The sequence below is a fragment of the Nerophis lumbriciformis genome, linkage group LG04 (assembly GCF_033978685.3).
Source record: "Nerophis lumbriciformis linkage group LG04, RoL_Nlum_v2.1, whole genome shotgun sequence".
Lineage (NCBI taxonomy): Eukaryota > Metazoa > Chordata > Actinopteri > Syngnathiformes > Syngnathidae > Nerophis > Nerophis lumbriciformis.
The window spans coordinates 56,550,001-56,570,667 of NC_084551.2; the positions used below are offsets into that span (position 1 = coordinate 56,550,001).

At 36.5% G+C, this 20,667-nt stretch overlaps 2 protein-coding genes across 2 annotated transcripts in view; one reads left to right on the forward strand and one right to left on the reverse strand.

Annotated features, from left to right (window-relative positions):
* rbfox1l (RNA binding fox-1 homolog 1, like) overlaps positions 1-11,581 on the reverse strand; it is a 34,717-nt gene extending 23,136 nt beyond the window's left edge. The window contains exons 1-2 of the mRNA XM_061946039.2: positions 11,357-11,581; positions 2,816-3,052 (exon numbers count right to left, since the gene is read on the reverse strand). Coding sequence (XP_061802023.1) covers positions 2,816-3,052; positions 11,357-11,443 — 324 coding nt within the window. The 5' untranslated portion in view covers positions 11,444-11,581. The remainder of the gene's footprint in view (positions 1-2,815; positions 3,053-11,356) is intronic.
* A 1,446-nt stretch (positions 11,582-13,027) lies between these two features.
* Positions 13,028-20,555, forward strand: rps9 (ribosomal protein S9). The gene is made up of 5 exons (XM_061957827.2): positions 13,028-13,075; positions 17,690-17,802; positions 17,868-17,990; positions 19,772-19,958; positions 20,328-20,555. Exons 2-5 carry the CDS (start codon positions 17,706-17,708, stop codon positions 20,503-20,505), a joined length of 585 nt encoding a protein of 194 aa, XP_061813811.1. The 5' UTR covers positions 13,028-13,075; positions 17,690-17,705; the 3' UTR covers positions 20,506-20,555.
* The last annotated feature ends 112 nt before the right edge of the window (positions 20,556-20,667 follow it).

A 20,667-nucleotide genomic window follows, 5' to 3' on the forward strand; every position in this document is an offset into this window, starting at 1 on the left:
AAAAAGAGCATTTACATGATCAATACTTTAGGTTAGGATAGCATTCTAGAGTTATTTTTTAAAGAAATACTTGTAAAAAGAAAACTATATATTTTGTTTTAGTTGGCAGTTAGCTACATGCTAACATGTAGCTTTAAAACATTTTAAACATGAGTTTGATACTTTTAAAAAGGACCCATTTAGATAATTACTTTTATTTAGAATGGCATTCTAGAGTTCTTTTTAAAAAAAAATTGTAAAAAGAAAAATCGATGTTTTTTTTAGTTAGCAGTTAGCTACATGCTGACATGTAGCTTTAAAACATTTTAAACATGAGTTTTGTAGCTTTAAAAAGGACCAATGTAGATAATTATTTTTTAGTTAGAATAGCATTCTGGAGTTTTTTGTTTTTTTTAAATTGGTAAAAAGAAAAAAAATTCGATTTTTACATATCTGTTAGCTACATGCTAGCCCGCAACCTTGAAACATTTTAAACATGAGTTTTATAATTTTAAAAAGATAATTTTACATTATCAATACTTTAGGTTAAAATAGCATTCTAGAGTTCTTTTTTAAAGAAATACTAAAGAAAAAAAAAAAAAATTTTTTAGTTAGCAGTTAGCTACATGCTGACATGTAGCTTTAAAGGCATACTGAAATGCGATTTTCTTATTTAAACGGGGATAGCAGGTCCATTCTATGTGTCATACTTGATCATTTCGCGATATTGCCATATTTTTGCTGAAAGGATTTAGTAGAGAACATCGACGATAAAGTTCACAACTTTTGGTGGCTGATAAAAAAGCCTTGCCTGTAGCGGAAGTAGCAGACGAGTAGCGTGACGTCACAGGTTGTGGAGCTCATTGTTTACAATCATGGCCACCAGCAGCGAGAGCGATTCGGACCGAGAAAGCGACAATTTCTCCATTAATTTGAGTGAGGATGAAAGATTTGTGGATGAGGAAAGTGAGAGTGAAGGACTAGAGGGCAGTGGGAGCGATTCAGATAGGGAAGATGCTGTGAGAGGCGGGTGGGACCTGATATTCAGCTGGGAATGACTAAAACAGTAAATAAACACAATATACTCTATTAGCCACAACACAACCAGGCTTATATTTAATATGCCACAAATTAATCCCGCATAACAAACACCTACCCCCTCCCGTCCATATAACCCGCCAATACAACTCAAACACCTGCACAACACACTCAATCCCACAGCCCAAAGTACCGTTCACCTCCCCAAAGTTCATACAGCACATATATTTCCCCAAAGTTACGTACGTGACATGCACATAGCGGCACGCACGTACGGGCAAGCGATCAAATGTTTGGAAGCCGCAGCTGCATGCGTACTCACGGTACCGCGTCTGCGTATCCAACTCAAAGTGCTCTTGGTAAGAGTCTCTGTTGTCCCAGTTCTCCACAGGCCAATGGTAAAGCTTGACTGTCATCTTCCGGGAATGTAAACAATGAAACACCGGCTGTGTTTGTGTTGCTGCAGCAACACAAACACAAACAGCAATACACCGCTTCCCACCTACAGCTTTCTTCTTTGCTGTCTCCATTGTTCATTGAACAAATTGCAAAAGATTCACCAACACAGATGTCCAGAATACTGTGGAATTTTGCGATGAAAACAGACGACTTAATAGCTGGCCACCATGCTGTCCCAAAATGTCCTCTACAATCCGTGACGTCACGCGCTGACGTCATCATACCGAGACGTTTTCAGCAGGTTATTTCGCGCAAAATTTAAAATTGCACTTTAGTAAGCTAACCCGGCCGTATTGGCATGTGTTGCAATGTTAAGATTTCATCATTGATATATAAACTATCAGACTGCGTGGTCGCTAGTAGTGGCTTTCAGTAGGCCTTTAAAACATGACTTTTATAGTTTTAAAAAGGACCAATGTAGATAATTACTTATAGTTAGAGTAGCATTCTAGAGTTCTTTTAAAAAAATATTAGTAAAAACAAAAAAATATATATATATTTAGTTAGCAGTTAGCTACATGCTGACATGTAGCTTTAAAACATTTTAAACATGAGTTTTGTAGTTTTAAAAACGACCGATTTAGATAATTACTTTTAGTTAGAATGGCATTGAGGAGTTTTTTTCTTTCTAATATTTGTAAAAAGAAAAACAAATAAGATTTTTATTTGTTAGCTACATGCTAGCAGGCAACTTGAAACATTTTAAACATGAGTTTTATAGCTTTAAAAAGAGTATTATCATTATCAATAGTTTAGGTTAGGATAGCATTCAAGAGTTATTTTTTAAAGAAATACTTGGAAAAAAAATTAAAAACTTTTTTTTTTAGTTAGCAGTTAGCTACATGCTGACATGTAGCTTTAAAACATTTTAAACATTGAGTTTTATACTTTTAAAAAGGACCAATGTAGATAATTACTTTTAGTTAGAATAGCATTCTAGAGTTCTTTAAAAAAATATATTTGTAAAAAGAAAAACAAATTAGATTTTTACATGTCAGTTAGCTACATGCTAGCAGGCAACATTGAAACATTTTAAACATGAGTTTTATAGTTTTAAAAAGGACCACTGTAGATAATTACTTTAAGTTAGAATAGCATTCTAGAGTTCTTTTTTAAAGAAATACTTGTAAAAAGTATTTTTAGGCCGCGGCCTAAAAACATTCAACATATTCTGCTCTGCTCCCGAGTCTGGCATTTCCTACTGTCCAGTGGTCTCAAACGCAGCACGGGGCTCCTGTTGTGTTACATCATATTTCGCAATAAAACAACATTTGTGTGATGTTTCATGGGGACAAAACTGAACTTTTTATTCTGCCATCTTTTTGAAGGCCCTCCTTACCGTGCTGCTGGACATCAGTGGCTCCGCCCCCTCGAGCTGGGGGCCCTGGTAGACCCTCAGCTGGGGGAGCTCGGGGTACTCTGAGGCGGGGTGGACGGGAGTAAACTCCAGAGGCGGCAGCCGCCCCGCAGAGGTCGCCGACCCTTGACCTGGGACAGGGTAAGAAGGGGGCGGGGCGTAGACCTGAGACAGGGCGGGGTCGGCCACGCCCGGGCCTGCTTCTTGGGTGGGGCCACCCTGCCAATCAAGAGAGGCAAATTATTCACCTGATAGATTTGATGTGGTATGATAACCTGGAAAAAGAATCTGCAGTTAAATGTTCTAATCGAATAAAATGTCAATTAAAAAAAAAATAATGCAAACTTAAATAATATGTCTTTTAAATCTATATAAAGTTGTATAGTTGTTGCCTGATTCTAATAAAAAATGAAGACAAAATCGAATTAAATGATAAAATGAATTGAAACGAAATAATTAAATAACATTTATTTTTGAAGCAACTATTTTTTAGGAATTTTGTTTTGCATTTGCTTAATTTTAATACAATTTAAATAAAAATGTAATAAAAAAATAAGTACAATTCAAAAAATAAATCATATGACAAAATAAAATTTATTTGAAAGCAGCTAAGAGATTTTCTTTTGCATTTTGAGAAAGTATAGATCCTTAGTTATTTAGTATTTGCCTGATTTTAATTTAAAAAAAATAAAGACAAAATCTAATTAAGTGACAAAATGAACTAAAATTTAAAAAATAGAATAAAAAATAAAATAAAATGTATTTGAAAGCAGCTAAGAGATTTTCATTTGCATTTTGAGAAAATATAGATCCTCAAAGTTATTTAGTATTTGCCTGATTTTAATTAAAAAAATAAAGACAAAATCTAATTAAGTGACAAAATGAACTAAAATGAAAAAATAGAATAAAAAAATCAAATAAAATGTATTTTTGAAGCAGCTATTTTTGAGGGATTTTGTTTTGTATTTGCTTCATTTTAATACAATTTAAATAAAATGTAGTGAAGAAAATAAGTCAAATTCAAAAATAAAATGTATTTGAAAGCAGTTAAAAGATTTTCTTTTGTAATTTGAGAAAATATAGATCCTCATAAAGTTATGTGGTATATATCTGATTTTAATGAAAAAAGGAAAAACAATTGAATTAAAAAAGTTAAAACGAATGAAAATAATGAAAAGTTTTAAAATTAAGTAAAATAAATTCAATAAAATATATTTGAAAACAAATTTTGAGGGATTTTGTATTGCATTTTTAGAAACAAATAGATCAACAAGCCTAATGTTATTTTGTATTTTCCTGATTTTAATAGAAAATAAAATTAAATCGAAATAAACTGAAAAAAATTCAGTAAAATGGAAAAAAAAAAAGTTTAGCCTCATTTGAATACACAATAAATAAAACAAATTCAATAAAATAAAAACATTTGTAAAATTAAAAAATAAAAATAAAATGTATTTGGAAGTTGCTATTTTTTGAGGTATTTGGTTTTGCATTTTCAGAAAAAATATATTCATCAGCATAAAATCATTTAGTACTTCCCTCATTTCAATAAAAATTACATAAAACAAATTTAATCAAATGGAAAAAAAACAAGTCAAATTAAAAAAATTATAAACTGAAAGAATTAATCAAATGAAAAAAGGTAAGATTTTTGCCTCATTTTAATAAAAATGAAATAATTTTTTTTTAATAAAAATTAAAAAAACAAGTCAAATGAAAAAAATTTATAAACTGAAACAATTAATCAAATGAAAAAAGGTAAGATTTTTGCCTCATTCGAATGAAAATGAAATAAAACAAATTCATTAAAATAGGGGAAAAAAATGTCCAATGAAAAAATAAAATGTATTTGGAAGTAGCTATTTTTTTAAGTATTTTGTTTTGCATTTTAAGAAAAAATAAGCATACAATTATTTAGTATCCCCCTCATTTTAAAACAAATAAAATAAAACAAATTTAATCAATTGAAAAAATTAAGCCAAATACAAAAAAATAATAAACTGGTAAAAAAAAACATGTCAAATTGAAAATGAAATATAATGTATTTAAAACAGTAATTTTTTAGTTTTTTTTTTTTTTTTTTTACTTTTTAAGAAAATTTAGATCCACATACATAAAGTTATTTAGTGTTTGCCTGAAAAATGAAATAAAGTCAAATATTTTTTTATATATTAAATACTATAGTACTTCACCATATAAATACTAAAGTACTTCATCATATAAATACTAAAGTACTTCATCATATAAAAACTATAGTACTTTAGTCTTTACTTTGTCTCCCAGTTGGCAGCTCGGGGTCAGAGGTGGACCACCAGGTGGCTGCTGGGACAGACCACGCCCACTGCAGGTAAATATTTGACTTCATTCAATTGCTTCATTGATATATTTATATACATGGATACCAAGGGTGGTATCAGTGGTATCAGTATCAGATCCATTCCTTGATTAGTAACATATGGCTGAAAATGAGGGCCGTTGATAAAAATATATCTTGAAAAATAACAGACAATAATAAACAATGACATGAATAATTTTGAAATAACAAAAATTAATGTGGTTGATAAAAATGTAAAACTATAAACAAAATATAAAATAAAAATAATGGTCGATTAAAACATTTAGAAATCAACATAAAAAATCAGATACAAATAAAGGTGGGTGATTAAAAATATAACAAAGTAAAAAAAGAAAATAAGAATGTAAGTGGTTGATGAATACAAACAAAGATGAAAATAATAAAATCATATTATTTGTATATGAAGGTGGTTGATGAAAATAAATAAAAAATAAAGGTGGCTGATAAAAATTGTAAATAAATAAATGAAATTCAAACAAAGGTGGTGGATGAAAACCAAATAACTTGGTAAAAAATAAAATAGTTGATAAAAATTCAAAAATAAAAGTCAACTATAAATTAAAAAAACGGTGGTTGATAAAAAACAACTTAGAAAATAGGAACATTAACAAATATAATAAAAATAAAGGTGGTTGAATGAAAAAATAACACAAGAAGGGTGGTTAATAAATACAAACAAAGGTGATTGATAAAAGTAATAAAATAAATATTATTTTGTATGAAAGTGGTTGATGCAAATAATAAAATAATTATTTTGTATATGAAGGTGGTTGATGCAAATAATAAAATAAATATTTTTTATATGAAGGTGGTTGATGGAAATAATAAAATAAATATTATTTTATATGAAAGTGGTTGATGCAAATAATAAAATAATATTTTTTATATGAAGGTGGTTGATGCAAATAGAAAAATAAAAATGTTTTATATGGAGGTGGTTGATGGGAATTAAAAAGTAAAACAAAATAAAGGCGGCTGATCACATTTCAAAAATAGAAAAAAAAATCAAATAAACTATAAATAAGCATTTAATAAACACTGTCAACAAGCCAGTATTTAATTCAATAAACACAATAAAATAAAACTTATGAACTAAAATACCCATTTTTAAACTTAATTACACATTTATTGCAAACTCTTAACAATCCAGTATTATATTAGAAAAAGTCAAGTTATTATTCAAATAATGTCAATAATAGTTTACTTTTGATGTTTGATCAATAATCTCTACACTGTACTGGCTGCTGTACATTGTTCTAGAATTACTTTTTCTTTCTTTGCTCCAACGTTTGTATTCCAAAAGAAGAAATATTTCCCAAACATACGCAAAAGAAGAAATGTTAGTCTACTCAGGAGAAGTTTGGATGATGGTTAAAATACAGGAAATGAAATATGTAGAAGCTATTTAAACAGGAAGTAAGACACATTCATTTCCTGGGTCTGATTTATAGTCAATTGTTTTTATTCTTTGGTGCCATGTCTGACATTTTTGAACATCAACCCTAATATGAAATGATTTAGTGCTCATTTGGCAGGATTGACATGGATAAATGTCAACGTTTCTCATGAAAATAAGAAAGGGAAAGACATATATGAATGAACATACATTTCAAAACAAACTACAGTTGTAAACACAGATAAATTAATGTACATTTATAAAAATATCTCCAGATAAACAAAGCATCTGATTCTTGACCTCGGTGTTGTTCCTTCTTGCAAGTCTACTTCACAGGGATTGGCTCCAAAATATATCATTTAAGAAGAAATTCATGTAGTCATTTTCGTTTTGTAAACTCAGTGTTTTCTACATTGTGCTCCTCATTTAATGTTGTTGATCACGTTGAATGTATTACAATTTAATTATTTTATTTTGTTTTATTTTTCAGCACAAATTGTTCAAGTCAATCAAAAAAAAGTTTTTTTTTTTTTTTTTTTCTGGCCAACTTGAAATCTTTTCTGTTACAGACTAAAAAAAAAACAATGTCAGAGTTATTATTTGTCTTTCATGTTAATAAGGGTAGAGTGTGAAGCAGAGGCGTACTTACAACAATTTTACTGACAAGTGATATGAACATGAAAAATAATACACAGCTAACTGAGGTGCTGACATCGTGTCAATATTATTTGGAGGGTGTTGCGCTATTAACGTTCCCCCCTCCCCACACCCAACCCCCACCTCCCCCTGACCCAGACCCTATTTTAAGAGGGCGAGATTGCAGAAAACAAGATAGGAGACGGAATCTTCTCCTGTGATGATCTGCTCGGCCTAAATATATGTCTGACAAGGAGGCACCATACCACATGCATTGTGGCATTAATAGCACACTCACACACACACACACACTGACAATCATGTTTATGGAAATATTACCGCAAAACTACTCTCAACCTGTGCATCTCTTAGCAGAAAGTGTACTAATTTGTGTGTCTATCTCAATCTGTGTGTGTGTGTAATCTGATTGTGTACTAATTTGTGTGTCTGTATCTCAATCAAGGTGTGTGTAATCTGATCGTGTACTAAGGTGTGTGTCTGTATCTCAATCTGTGTGTCTAATCCGAATATGTACTAATTTGTGTGTTTGTATCACTATCTGTGCGTCTGTAATCCAAATTTGTACAAATTTGTGTGTCTGTATCTCAATCTGTGTGTTTGTAATCCGAATATGTACTAATTTGTGTGTCTGTATCGTACTAATTTGTGTGTCTGTATCTCTATCTGTGCGTCTGTAATCCAAATTTGTACTAATTTGTGTGTCTGTATCTCAATCTGTGCGTCTGTAATCCGATTGTGTGTCTGTATCTCAATCTGTGTGTGTGTGATCCAAAAGTGTACTAATTTGTGTGTCTGTATCTCAATCTGTGCGTGTGTAATCCGAACGTGTACTAATTTGTGGGTCTGTGTCTCAATCTGTGCATCTGTAATCCGAATATGTACTAATTTGTGTGTCTGTATCTCAATCTGTGCGTCTGTAATCCGAATGTGTACTAAAACGTGTGTCTGTAATCGAATTGTGTACTAATTTGTAAGTCTGTATCTCAATCTGTGTGTGTAATCCAATTGTGTACTAATTTGTTTGTCTGTATCTCAATCTGTGTGTGTAATCCAATTGTGTACTAATTTGTTTGTCTGTATCTCAATCTGTGCGTCTGTAATCCGAATGTTTACTAATTTGTGCGTCTGTATCTCAATCTGTGCGTCTGTAATCTGAATGTGTACTAATTTGTGTGTCTGTATCTCAATTTGTGTGTGTGTAATCCGAAAGTGTACTAATTTGTGTGTCTGTATCGCAATCTGTGTGTGTGTGTGTGTGTGTGTGTGTGTGTGTGTGTGTGTGTGTGTGTGTGTGTGTGTCTGTATTTCAATCTGTGCGTACACAAATGAGTACACAATTGGATTACGGACGCACAGATTGAGATACAGACACACAAATTAATACACTTTCAGATTACACACACAGATTGAAATACAGACACACAAATTAATACACATTTAGACTACACACACAGATTGAGATACAGACAAACAAATTAATACACAATTGTGTTACAGACGCACAAATTGAGACATACATTTACAAATAGTTTTGCTACAATACTTCCCAGAAAAAATTGGTCTGTCTGTATTTCGATCTGTGTCAGTGTGTGTGTGTGTGTGTGTGTATTCAGATGTGTGTGAAGCAGGAACCTGATTGGTCGTCTTTTTACACCAAACTTTCAACTTGTATTTACAGCTAGCGTCTAAAGTGCTGAAGGTGCAGACAGACAAGTCTCTTTACACCATCTTGTGGACAACATTAGTAAATCATGTCACTCATTATACATTTTACACGGCACAGCATTTACTTATATGACCCAACCCACTCATAGCGCAGCTACACGACACAGAAAGTCAACACATAAGGTCACTCATGACACAACCTGCTCACGCCACTTTGTGGACTGTGCTGTTTCTTCAGCATTGTCCACACCTTTAAGTCAGGATTTTGGGAAGGCCATTCTAAAACCTTCATTCTAGCCTGATTTAGCCATTCCTTTACCACTTTAGAGGTGTGTTTGGGGTCATTGTCCTGTTGGAACACCCAACTGTGCCCAAGACCCAACCTCCGGGCTGATGATTTTAGCTTGTCCTGAACAATTTGGAGCTAATCCTCCTTTTTCATTGTCCCATTTAAAGCAGCAGTTCTATTGGCAGCAAAACAGGCCCAGAGCATAATACTACCACCACCATGCTTGACGGTAGACATGGTGTTCCTGGGATTAAAGGCCTCACCTTTTCTCCTCCAAACATATTGCTGGGTATTGTGGCCAAACAGCTCCATTTTTGTTTCATCTGACCACAGAACTTTCCTCCAGAAGGTCTTATCTTTGTCCATGTGATCAGCAGCCAACTTTAGAGGAGCCTTAAGGTGTGGCTTCTGGAGCAAGGTCTTCCTTCTTGCATGGTAGCCTCTCAGTCAATGGTGATGCAAAACAGGCTTGACCGTGGACACTGACACACACCTGTGTTCCAGCAGACCTGCTTTTTGCTGGTTCTCGGTTGACTCTTCATCATCCTTCAACAGCTCTTGTTATTACCAAATCTGTGTTATATGTGTTTTATGTTGCACCATTGCACCAAGAAAAAATCCTAGTTTGTGAACCCGTTCTCAAACAATGGCAATAAAACTATTCTGATTCTGATCCTGACCCATTTCCTCTCAGCAGCAGGTGATAGCTTGTGTTTTCTCATGGCAGTGACAAAACTATGCCATGCACTTTATACTTACTGTACCAACAATTGTCTGGCAAGGCTGTGAGCGATCAGCAATCTGCACACCTGGGACTGATGAGGGCGAGCGGTATAAAGACCAGTGGACCCAAGGAGCCGGAACTTAATCCTGTTAACGTTGTAAGCATCCCGTGTCTGGCTTCCCTCCGTATTCTGGATCTCTCCCTGTGACTTCTTTGATCCCGCGTCTCATGCCCTTTTGTGTTTCCCACAGTGCTTCCCTATGTCCTCCATCTTCCAGCCTGGACTTTGGACTGCCACACTCGATCCTCGACCCCCGCTTTGCATACGGACACCTTGACGCCTCTCTCAGACCCACGGACCTACCGCTTGTCTCACGGGCCTTCCGCTTTGTACCTCCTCTCGCCCAACACATCACGGTAATACACAACAATTAATTACACACATAGTCAAACACATGTACACCCCTTTTGGATTTGTTTAGTTTATATTATTATTGTTTGATTATTTTCTATATATATATATATATATATATATATATATATATATATATATATATATATATATATATATATATATAATAAATCATAGAGCTTTGCTGGCCCCTTGTGGTTCTGTGCCGTCACACCTCCCTACTGCAATACATAACAATCGCCAAAAAAAAAAGAGTTGTAGAAATGATTGTAAACTCAAGACAGCATGACATGATGTTCTTTACACGTGTATGTACACTTTTGACCACCACTATGTATCCGATTGTATTAATTATCAATTATATATCCATTATATTAACATTTATATATATGCTTTCATTCATCAATCCATTTTATATATGTATGTGTGTCGCAAATATATCAAAAGGTTTAGTGGAAACGTTCAAATCGCTTCACAGACACACAAATCTTACACGGCAGAAATGTGGCAAAAGTCTTGTGTAAAAAGACAACCAATCAGGGTTCCTGCTTCACACAAATCTGAATACACTCACACACACACACACACACACACACACACAACCACACACACACACAGAGATCGAAATACGGGCTGACATTTATTGTCTTTTTTACACACGCACAAATCGAAGTACGGACACACAAAGTAAAACACACACACACAGGGATCTGATCACACACACACACACACACAGATCGAAATATGGGCTGATGTTTTTTTCTCTTTTACACATTCACAAATCAAAGTACGGACACACAAAGTATAACACGCACACACACACACACACACACACACACACACACACACACACACACACACACACACACACACACAGATCGAAATACGGGCTGACATTTTTTTCTTTTTTACACACGCAACAAATGGAAGTACGGACACACAAAATAAAACACACACACGTTAAAAAGGGAGAAGACAGACAGTAGTTGATACATGAGAGTGAAGAAGCCAGGTGTGTGTTTACCTGCACCAGGCTGGGGTAACATGTGCTGCTCTGTGGGTACACAGGAAGTCCATAAGGCTGCAGGATGACGGCGGGCGAGGAGAGCATAGCCACAAACTACTTGGCGCGTGTAAAGACACCAACTGGAGGAGAAGTCCACAGAAAAGGGAGTATAAAAGAAGCAGCAGCAGCAGCAGGTGGAGGCCAAGTGAGTGTTGACCATGACGGACAGAAACACCTGCTGAGGCTCTTGTTTCAGTGTTGTAAAAATAGTCGTGTCCTTGCTGCTTACACACATGCAGCACAACACATCTTATCACACTATTTCACGCCTTCAAAATAAGAGTCCTGTACGCGCCACCTCGGACTCCCAAGATCTTGTAGGAGTCTCCAACTCTTTTCAGGCCAGAAACCCCCAAACTGACGGAGCAGGGCTGCCCCCGAACTCTGACACCACATGGACAAAGATAAGACCTTCTGGAGGAAAGTTCTGTGGTCGGATGAAACAAAAATGGAGCTGTTTGGCCACAATACCCAGCAATATGTTTGGAGGAGAAAAGGTGAGGCCTTTAATCCCAGGAACACCATGCCTACCATCAAGCATGGTGGTGGTAGTATTATGCTCTGGGCCTGTTTTGCTGCCAATGGAACTGCTGCTTTAAATGGGACAATGAAAAAGGAGGATTAGCTCCAAATTGTTCAGGACAAGCTAAAATCATCAGCCCGAAGGTTGGGTCTTGGGCGCAGTTGGGTGTTCCAACAGGACAATGACCCCAAACACACCTCAAAAGTGGTAAAGGAATGGCTAAATCAGGCTAGAATGAAGGTTTTAGAATGGCCTTCCCAAAGTCCTGACTTAAAGGTGTGGACAATGCTGAAGAAACAAGTTCATGTCAACACATTTAGCTGAACTGCAGCAATTTAGTGGTCAAGTGGTCAAGCAGAAGCTTGTGGATGGCTACCAAAAGCGCCTTATTGCAGGTAAACTTGCCAAGGGACATGTAAGCAAATATTAACATTGCTGTAAGTATACTTTTGACCCAGCACATTTGCTCACATTTTCAGTAGACTCATAATAAATTCATAAAAGAAGCAAACTTCATGAATGTTTTTTGTGACCAACAAGTATGTGCTCCAATCACTACATCACAAGAAAAATAAAAATTGTAGAAATAATTGGAAACTCAAGACAGCCATGACATGATGTTCTTTACAAGTGTACGTACACTTTTGACCACCACATTTGTATGTATGTGTATATATACATTTGTATAAATGCGTTTATATACATTTGTATATATATGTATATGTGTGTATATATATTTATATGTATGTGTATATATATATATATTTGTATATTTTTATATATATATGTATATATGTGTATATGTGTGTGTGTGTGTATATATATATATATATATATATATATATATATATATATATATATATATTTACACACATATATAAAAATATACAAATATATATATACACACACACATATATGTATATATCAACCAAAAATTAACAATACAGTCATATTATAAACCTATTTTACCTTCCTTCATTATTACTATTTTTAAACTATTCTTTTTCCGCCAACAGGAAGAGACAAGTAAAACACAAACTCACTTCCGTCCCATTGGCGAAAGGCATGATGGGTAATGTAGTTTACCTCACGCCTTATAAAAGGCCGACAAGTCATATGACGGTCTCTTTCCCCCGCGAGCCTGAGTGAAGCAGGTACGGCCGCCTTCCATCCGACTTTCAACATCGTCTAGCTGCCGTTTTCTACCTTAAGTTGCAGTAGATAACAAGTAACTGTAAGAAAGGCGTCTCTTGCTCGGATATTTAGTTCGATATGACGGCTTTAACCTGTTTTTAAACGGTATTTGACAGAAGCTAACGGCTAATGCTTACGCGGCAACGTGGGCTGCAGGATGAGCGGCCTACTTCCGGCTCGCTAATTTGTACTTTTTAGACGCAATAAGCTCTATTTATTATGTTTTCTATGTTGTTGAAGTTTATCATTTACCTGCGAGAAGTTGTGGTGAAAAGTAATTGGATTTATGAGTCGTCGTGTTTGGCTAACCACACAGGACTAAACAATATTACTGTTATTTCATATTTAAGTTTTACACTTGTACAGTTTTATTATACTGTAATTGTTGTGATGGTGTATTTTTTATTAGTCTATAAGTGTTGTACGATTCAAAATAAGGTTTAAAGTTTTATGTGAAGTAAATTATATATGTATATATATATATATATAGCGTTTTCTCTAATGACCCAAAGCGCTTTACATAGTGAAACCCATTATCTAAGTTACATTTAAAGCAGTATGGGTGGAAGGTGGGTGAAGTGTCTTGCCCAACCAACAGCTGTGACTAGGATGGCAAAAGTGGGGATCGAACCAGGAACCTTCAGGTTGCTGGCACGGCCGCTCTACCGAATGCGCTACGCTGCCCCTATTTGAAAATGATATACACAACTAGAAGAGGCAATTCTTGAAGGATTTGCGTGGGAATGTTGAATTGAAATGCTGACAAAATGTAGTATGAATGTAAGTACCATGTTTTTCGGACTGTAAGTCGCAGTTTTTTTCATAGTTTGGCCGGGGGTGCGACTTATACTCTGGAGCGACTTGTGTGTGAAATGATTAACACATTAGTGTAAAGTATCAATTATTTATCTTCATTCACGTAAGAGACTAGACGTAAAAGATTTCATGGGATTTAGCGATTAGGAGTGACAGATTGTTTGGTAAACGTATAGCATGTTCTATGTTAGTTATTTGAATGACTCTTACCATATGTTACGTTAACATACCAGTTGGTTATTTATACCTCGTATAACGTACTTATTCAGCCTGTTGCTCACTATTCTTTATTTTAAATTGCCTTTCAAATGTCTATTCTTGCTGTTGGCTTTTATCAAATACATTTCCCCAAAAAAGTACGACTTATACTCCAGTGCTAGTTATGTTTTTTTTCCTTCTTTATTATGCATTTTCGGCCAGTGCGACTTATTACCGGTATGTTATAGTTTGAATGTTGAAGGTTTTTGAATTTCCAGGGAAACTGGTTTGGAACTTGGGGACATGTTAGTTTGAATGTCCAGGATGAGTGGAATGTGTTAACGTTAGAATGGTTTGAAGAGGTTGAAAAATGTGGGAATTGTGCAATTTGGAAAAATGGCCCAATCATTTCTATGGGAAATTCTTGGAAGTTTTAGAAATTTGGAAAAAGTCTGATTTTTTTATTTTTATAATTAGGAGCGTGAATGAGCTGAATTGGTTGGTGTTGGAATTGTTTAAATCGGTCAAGACATTTTGAAGTAGTAACTGTTTTTATTGAAAAATTCCTGGAATTTTCTGGAAGACCTGGAGTTTTTCTAGTTCTTCAGCCAACTTGGTTTTTGTCCTGGATATGAGTGTTTTGATGGTGGAATGGTTGAAATGGGTTGAAAAAATGTGAAACTACTAGTCGAACTTAAGGGTGGAAATAGGTTACCAAAAAACGGGAATTCCTGGAAATTTGTTCAATGTGGAAAATGTTTAGTTTGAATCAGATGAAAAATGTGGGAATCGTTCAATTTGGGAAATTCATGGCAGTTTTAGAATTTTGGAAAAAGCCTGATTATTTTTTTTAAATTAGGAGCATGAGTGTGTTGAATGAGCTGAATTGGTTGGTGTTGGAATTGTTTAAATCGGTCAAGAAATGTTTAAGTAGTAAACAATTTTTTATTGTGGAATTTCAGGAAAACTAGTCATTTTTCTAGTTCCTTAGCCAACTTGGTTTTTGTCCAGAATGAGTGTTTTGACATTGGAATGGTTGAAAAATGTGAAAGGAGTAGGTGAACTTAAAGGTAGAAATAGGTTACCAAAAACAGGAATTCCTGGAACTTTGAATGTGGAAAATGGTAGTTTGAATGTCCAGGATGAGTAGAATATTTTGATGTGGGAATTGTGGAACTTTGAAGAATGTCTCATTGATTTCAATGGGAATTTCAGAAGGAAAATTGGGAATTTTGGGATAAGAGGTGATTTTTCCAGTTCAAAGAACTGTTTTTGTCCTGATTTAGAGAAATGTTTTGACGGTGGGACGGGTGAAATGGGTTGAAAAAATGTGAAAGAAGTAGTCGAACTTAAAGCTAGAAATAGGTCACCAAAAAAGTGTGAATGTCCAGGATGAGTTGAATATTTTGAAGTGTGAACAGTTTGAATCAGATGAAAAATGTGGGAATTGTGGAACTTTGAAGAATGTCACATTGATTGTACCGTATTTTCCGCACTATAAGGCGCACCGGATTATTAGCCGCACCTTCTATGAATTACATATTTCATAATTTTGTCCACCAATAAGCCGCCCCGGACTATAAGCCGCGCCTACGCTGCGCTAAAGTGAATGTCAAAAAAACAGTCAGATAGTTCAGTCAAACTTTAATAATATATTGAAAACCAGCGTTCTAACAACTCTGTCCCAAAATGTACGCAAATGTGCAATCACAAACATAGTAAAATTCAAAATGGTGTAGAGCAATAGTAACATAATGTTGCTCGAACGTTAATGTCACAACACACAAAATAAACATAGCGCTCACCTTCTGAAGTTATTCTTCATTCGTAAATCCTTCGAATTCTTCGTCTTCGGTGTCCGAATTGAAAAGTTGCGCAAGCGTGGTATCCAAAATGGCCGGTTCCGTCTCGTCGAAGTCATCGGGAGTCAGTGTCGCTGTTGTTCTGTGAATCCTGCCTTCCGGAAAGCTCGGACCACAGTTGTGACCGAAATATCTGCCCAGGCATTTACGATCCACTGGCAAATGTTGGCGTATGTCGTCCGGAGCTGTCTGCCCGTCATAGTGAAGGTGTGTTCGCCTTCGGAGCTGTGTGAAAAAAGCCACCCGGCCTCTTCGCGTAAACTTCCCTTAACCACTCGCTCATCTTTTCTTCATCCATCCATCCCTTCGAGTTAGCTTTTATGATGACGCCGGCTGGAAAGGTCTCTTTTGGCAAGGTCTTCCTTTTGAATATCACCATGGGTGGAAGTTAGCATGGCAAGCTAGAACCACAGTGAAGGATGACTTCTCATTCCCTGTGGTGCGAATATAAACCGTACATGCTCCCGTTCCACAGTGCGTTTGACAGGAATATCAGTTGCTGTGAAATACGGTAGTAATCCGTGTGCGGATGGAGAGATTGCGTCTTTTTATGAACCGGATCCTTGTCCTTTGTAGGAGCCATTTTGTGGTCTTTACAGATGTAAACAGGAAATGAAACGTACGGTGATATCCGCGCGTTTTTTCTTCTTCTTCCGGGGTCGGGTGGTTGCTTAAAGCGCTTCCTGTTCTATGGGGGCGGGTGCTTTCCTTGGCGGTTGCTTGCGTAGAAGAAGCGCTTCCTGTTCTACCGGGAAAAAAGATGGCGGCTGTTTACCGAAGTTGCGAGATCGAAACTTTATGAAAATTAATCGTAATAAAGCGCACCGGGTTATAAGGCGCACTGTTAGCTTTTGAGAAAATTTGTGGTTTTTAGGTGCGCCTTATAGTGCGGAAAATACGGTACCCCGCTTTCCACCTGAGTGCAGCTGAGATCAAGTCCAGCACCCTCCGCGACCCCCAAAGGGACAAGCGGTAGAAAATTGATTATTTGAATGGGAATTTTGGGAAAAGCAGGAATTTTTCCTGTTCAAAGAACAACTTAGTTTTTTGTCCTGATTAAGAGGAATGTTTTGACGGTGGAATGGTTGAAGTGGGTTGAAAAATGTGGTAGGACTCGTCCCCAGAAAAAAGGGTGTAAATGGGGCTTTGGAAAAGCAGGAATTCTGGAAAATCCTGGAGGTTTTTTTCACTTGAAAAAATTATAATTTGAATTTCCAGAATGGGTTGAAAAATGTGGAAATAGTGGAAGTTTGAAACATGGCCAATTCATTTTGAATGGGAAAATTGTCCAGTAAAACCTGGAATTTTGGGGAATTTGTCAAGTGAAAGCCTGCGATTCCTGAATAGGCTGAACAGTTAGAAGTTGCAACGCTTTGAATCGGGTGAAAAATGTGGAAGGTAGAACACGCCAAAATCTGGAGAAGATGAATAATAAATAGATGAATTTTGGTGTAGTGGTTTAGAGCATTCACACAAAGTAACAATAATTCAAATATGAAATACATTGTGGGAGCAGGCATGGTTGTAAATACACATTGTAGGTTTAACCATCAGCTATTTGGAGAAGTGAGTGTAGCATAGCACCTTTTCAAAGTCGCTGTTTAACTTGTGCAAGATTATGTATCATATGATTAGGTATTGTTCCATTTAACTTGTGCAATATGATGTATCTTATGATTAGGTATTGTTCCATTTCAGGCATTTCTAAGCCGCCATGCCCGTTGCCAGGAGCTGGGTGTGTCGTAAGACATACGTTACCCCCCGACGTCCCTTCGAGAAGTCCCGACTCGACCAGGAGTTGAAACTCATTGGTGCGTCAAGACTGAACATTTTACTGTATGTTTGTGCCATGTGTGCTAATTGTACTTTATACCAGGTGAGTATGGCCTGAGGAACAAGCGTGAGGTGTGGAGGGTCAAGTTCACCCTGGCCAAGATTCGTAAGGCTGCCAGAGAGCTGCTGACTCTGGATGAGAAGGACACCAAGCGTCTGTTTGAAGGTATGTATGAAGAACATTTGACTCTTCAAAGGAGACTGCTTGGTTATTGTTCCTTTTTTAGCAACTCAATGATCACTGGTAGTCTTTCCAAGATGATTGTGGATCAGTGTAATACTACTGTACGCATAACAGATGAGAAGTTTTGACAATTTAATGTGTTTTTGTTTTGCTGTAAATATTTGGTAATGTTGTGTTTTATGTTGCACGATTGCACCAAGAAAAATTCCTAGTTTGTGAACCCGTTGTCAAACAATGGTGAAATAAACTATTTTGATGTAGTCCTGAATCCCCAGTATGATCACCTTTTTACATTTCCACCAACCTAATAACACGTTTTTCTTGTTTTGTGAATTTGAACGTGTAAATAAAGTTAGAATTAAAAGTTGGGACAATAAAAATGTTAAACTTGTGTTTACAATGAACCATAAAAGTGAATCCAAATAACTACATTTTTAAGACTGTAGAGTGTTAAGTCACACCACTAAATTTGATTAAAATACATATTTGTCCATGTATTAACATACATTTTGTGAAGTGAGTCCTTTACACATATTTTGTAAATGTTTATATCAGGCCTCGACTTAACTTTTTAAGGTCAAGGCAAGTGTTGCTTTACAGGGTTCACATTTTGTCACTGAAGGCATCAAAACTATGAATGAACACATGAGGAGTTAAGTACTTAACAAAAAAAGGAGAAATAACTAAACATGTTTTATATTTTAGTTTCTTCAAAATAGCCACCCTTACTGCTTTGCGCATTCTTGGCATTCTCTCCATGAGCTTCAAGAGGTAGTCACCTGAAATGGTTTTCACTACACAGGTGTGCTTGAAGCTCATTGAGAGAATGCCAAGAGTGTGCAAAGCGGTAATTGGATGTGCCAATATGTGTAAGAGTATGAGGAGATATATGTCCTATGAGAATTAATTATACACCATGAAACATTAACAAAGTGCTATGTCCCATGAATGGTTATTAAATGGATTTCTTTGTGGAATGAAGAAAACACAGAAGTAATGTAACAAAACTTAGGTTACTTTTTGATATTAATATAAAACAAAGCAGTCTGGCTAATTAAGAGTCTAATTATACAATCTTTGTTCTTAAACGACCACCACGTACTTTAGTGCAACAGTTTGGCCAACAAAAATGAAGAGTAGAGATGTCTGATATCGGACTGCCGATAAATGCTTTAAAATGTAATATCGGAAAGTAAAATGTGTGTGTTTTTTTTTTTTATACATATATATAAACACCGCTGTGCGGAGTGGTACACGAACGTAGGGAGAAGTACAGAGCAGTTGCGTCTCCCAGTCATACTTGCCAACCCTCCCGTTTTTCCCGTGAGGCTCCCGAATTTTAGTACCCCTCCCGGGGCAACCATTCTCCAGAATTTCTCCAGATTTCCACCCAGACAACAATATGGAAGTTAAAAAACAGAATGGCACTTCTGGTTCAGAGCTTTATAAAAGGGGGAAACTCTTGGATCCACCTAGCAGCACCTGCAATGAGTGAACTCGTCCAAAAGGTGGTGCCATATCACAAACACTCCACTTTAGTTTCTTTGCACATTTAAAGAAAACCATTTGCTTAACTGCTGTCAGTGGAACAAAAATATTAAAATTAGGCGCACCGTTTTATAAGCCCAATGGTTCAAAGTGTATGTAAAAAGTAGCTTCTTATAGCCCAGAATTCACGGTACTTGCAAAAACGCTCAAAGGACTTATTGGTGAAGGTTGCATGTTAAAGTGAGGGAGAAGACTAAAAGTGTTGTGGTGTGCAGGTAATGCCTTGCTCAGGCGTCTGGTGAGGATCGGTGTGCTGGACGAGGGTAAGATGAAGCTGGATTACATCCTGGGCCTGAAGGTGGAAGACTTCTTGGAGAGGAGGCTGCAGACTCAGGTCTTCAAGCTGGGACTTGCCAAGAGCATCCACCATGCCCGTGTCCTTATCCGCCAGAGGCACATCCGGTACGTAGCCACTCCCCTGCACACGTCAGCAGTCTTACGCCATACCCACACTTCCTCTTCCATCAGAGGACCGCCAGCTTGTAACAGCCTCCGCTGACATGGCGTGAATATTTCATCAGGGTCAATTCGGCATAAAAGCCGTATACCTTGTCAATAAGTGTTGCCCTGAGACGTGCGCCTGGACGGACGTTCCTGAGGTATGGTTGCACCTCGGGCAAGTGCAGCACTCATGCAGGCTGATGATGAAACTTTTGGGATCAGATTTTCTGTGGTGTCAAGAATTCCTCGTGAATGAAGCCTGCTCAAACTACAATTCCCTGTGTGGGTGTTGTAGACCACCTTCTCAACTTGTCCTTGCTCTCCTTGCAGCGTGCGCAAGCAGGTGGTCAACATCCCCTCCTTCGTGGTGCGCCTGGACAGCCAGAAGCACATCGACTTCTCCCTCAGGTCTCCGTATGGTGGAGGACGTCCAGGCCGAGTCAAGAGGAAGAACAGCAAGAAGGGCCAGGCTGGTGCTGGAGGAGCTGATGATGAGGAGGAGGATTAAGAAGGCTTGTCTTGAAACTTTGCAATAAATGTTTGGTCTCACCAACTAAATGTGTATTTCCCTTTTTTGTTTAGAAATAGTGTACCGGTACATGTATGTGGGCAATAGTGTGTACATGTATGTAGGCAATAATAGTGTGTACATGTATGTGGCAATAATAGT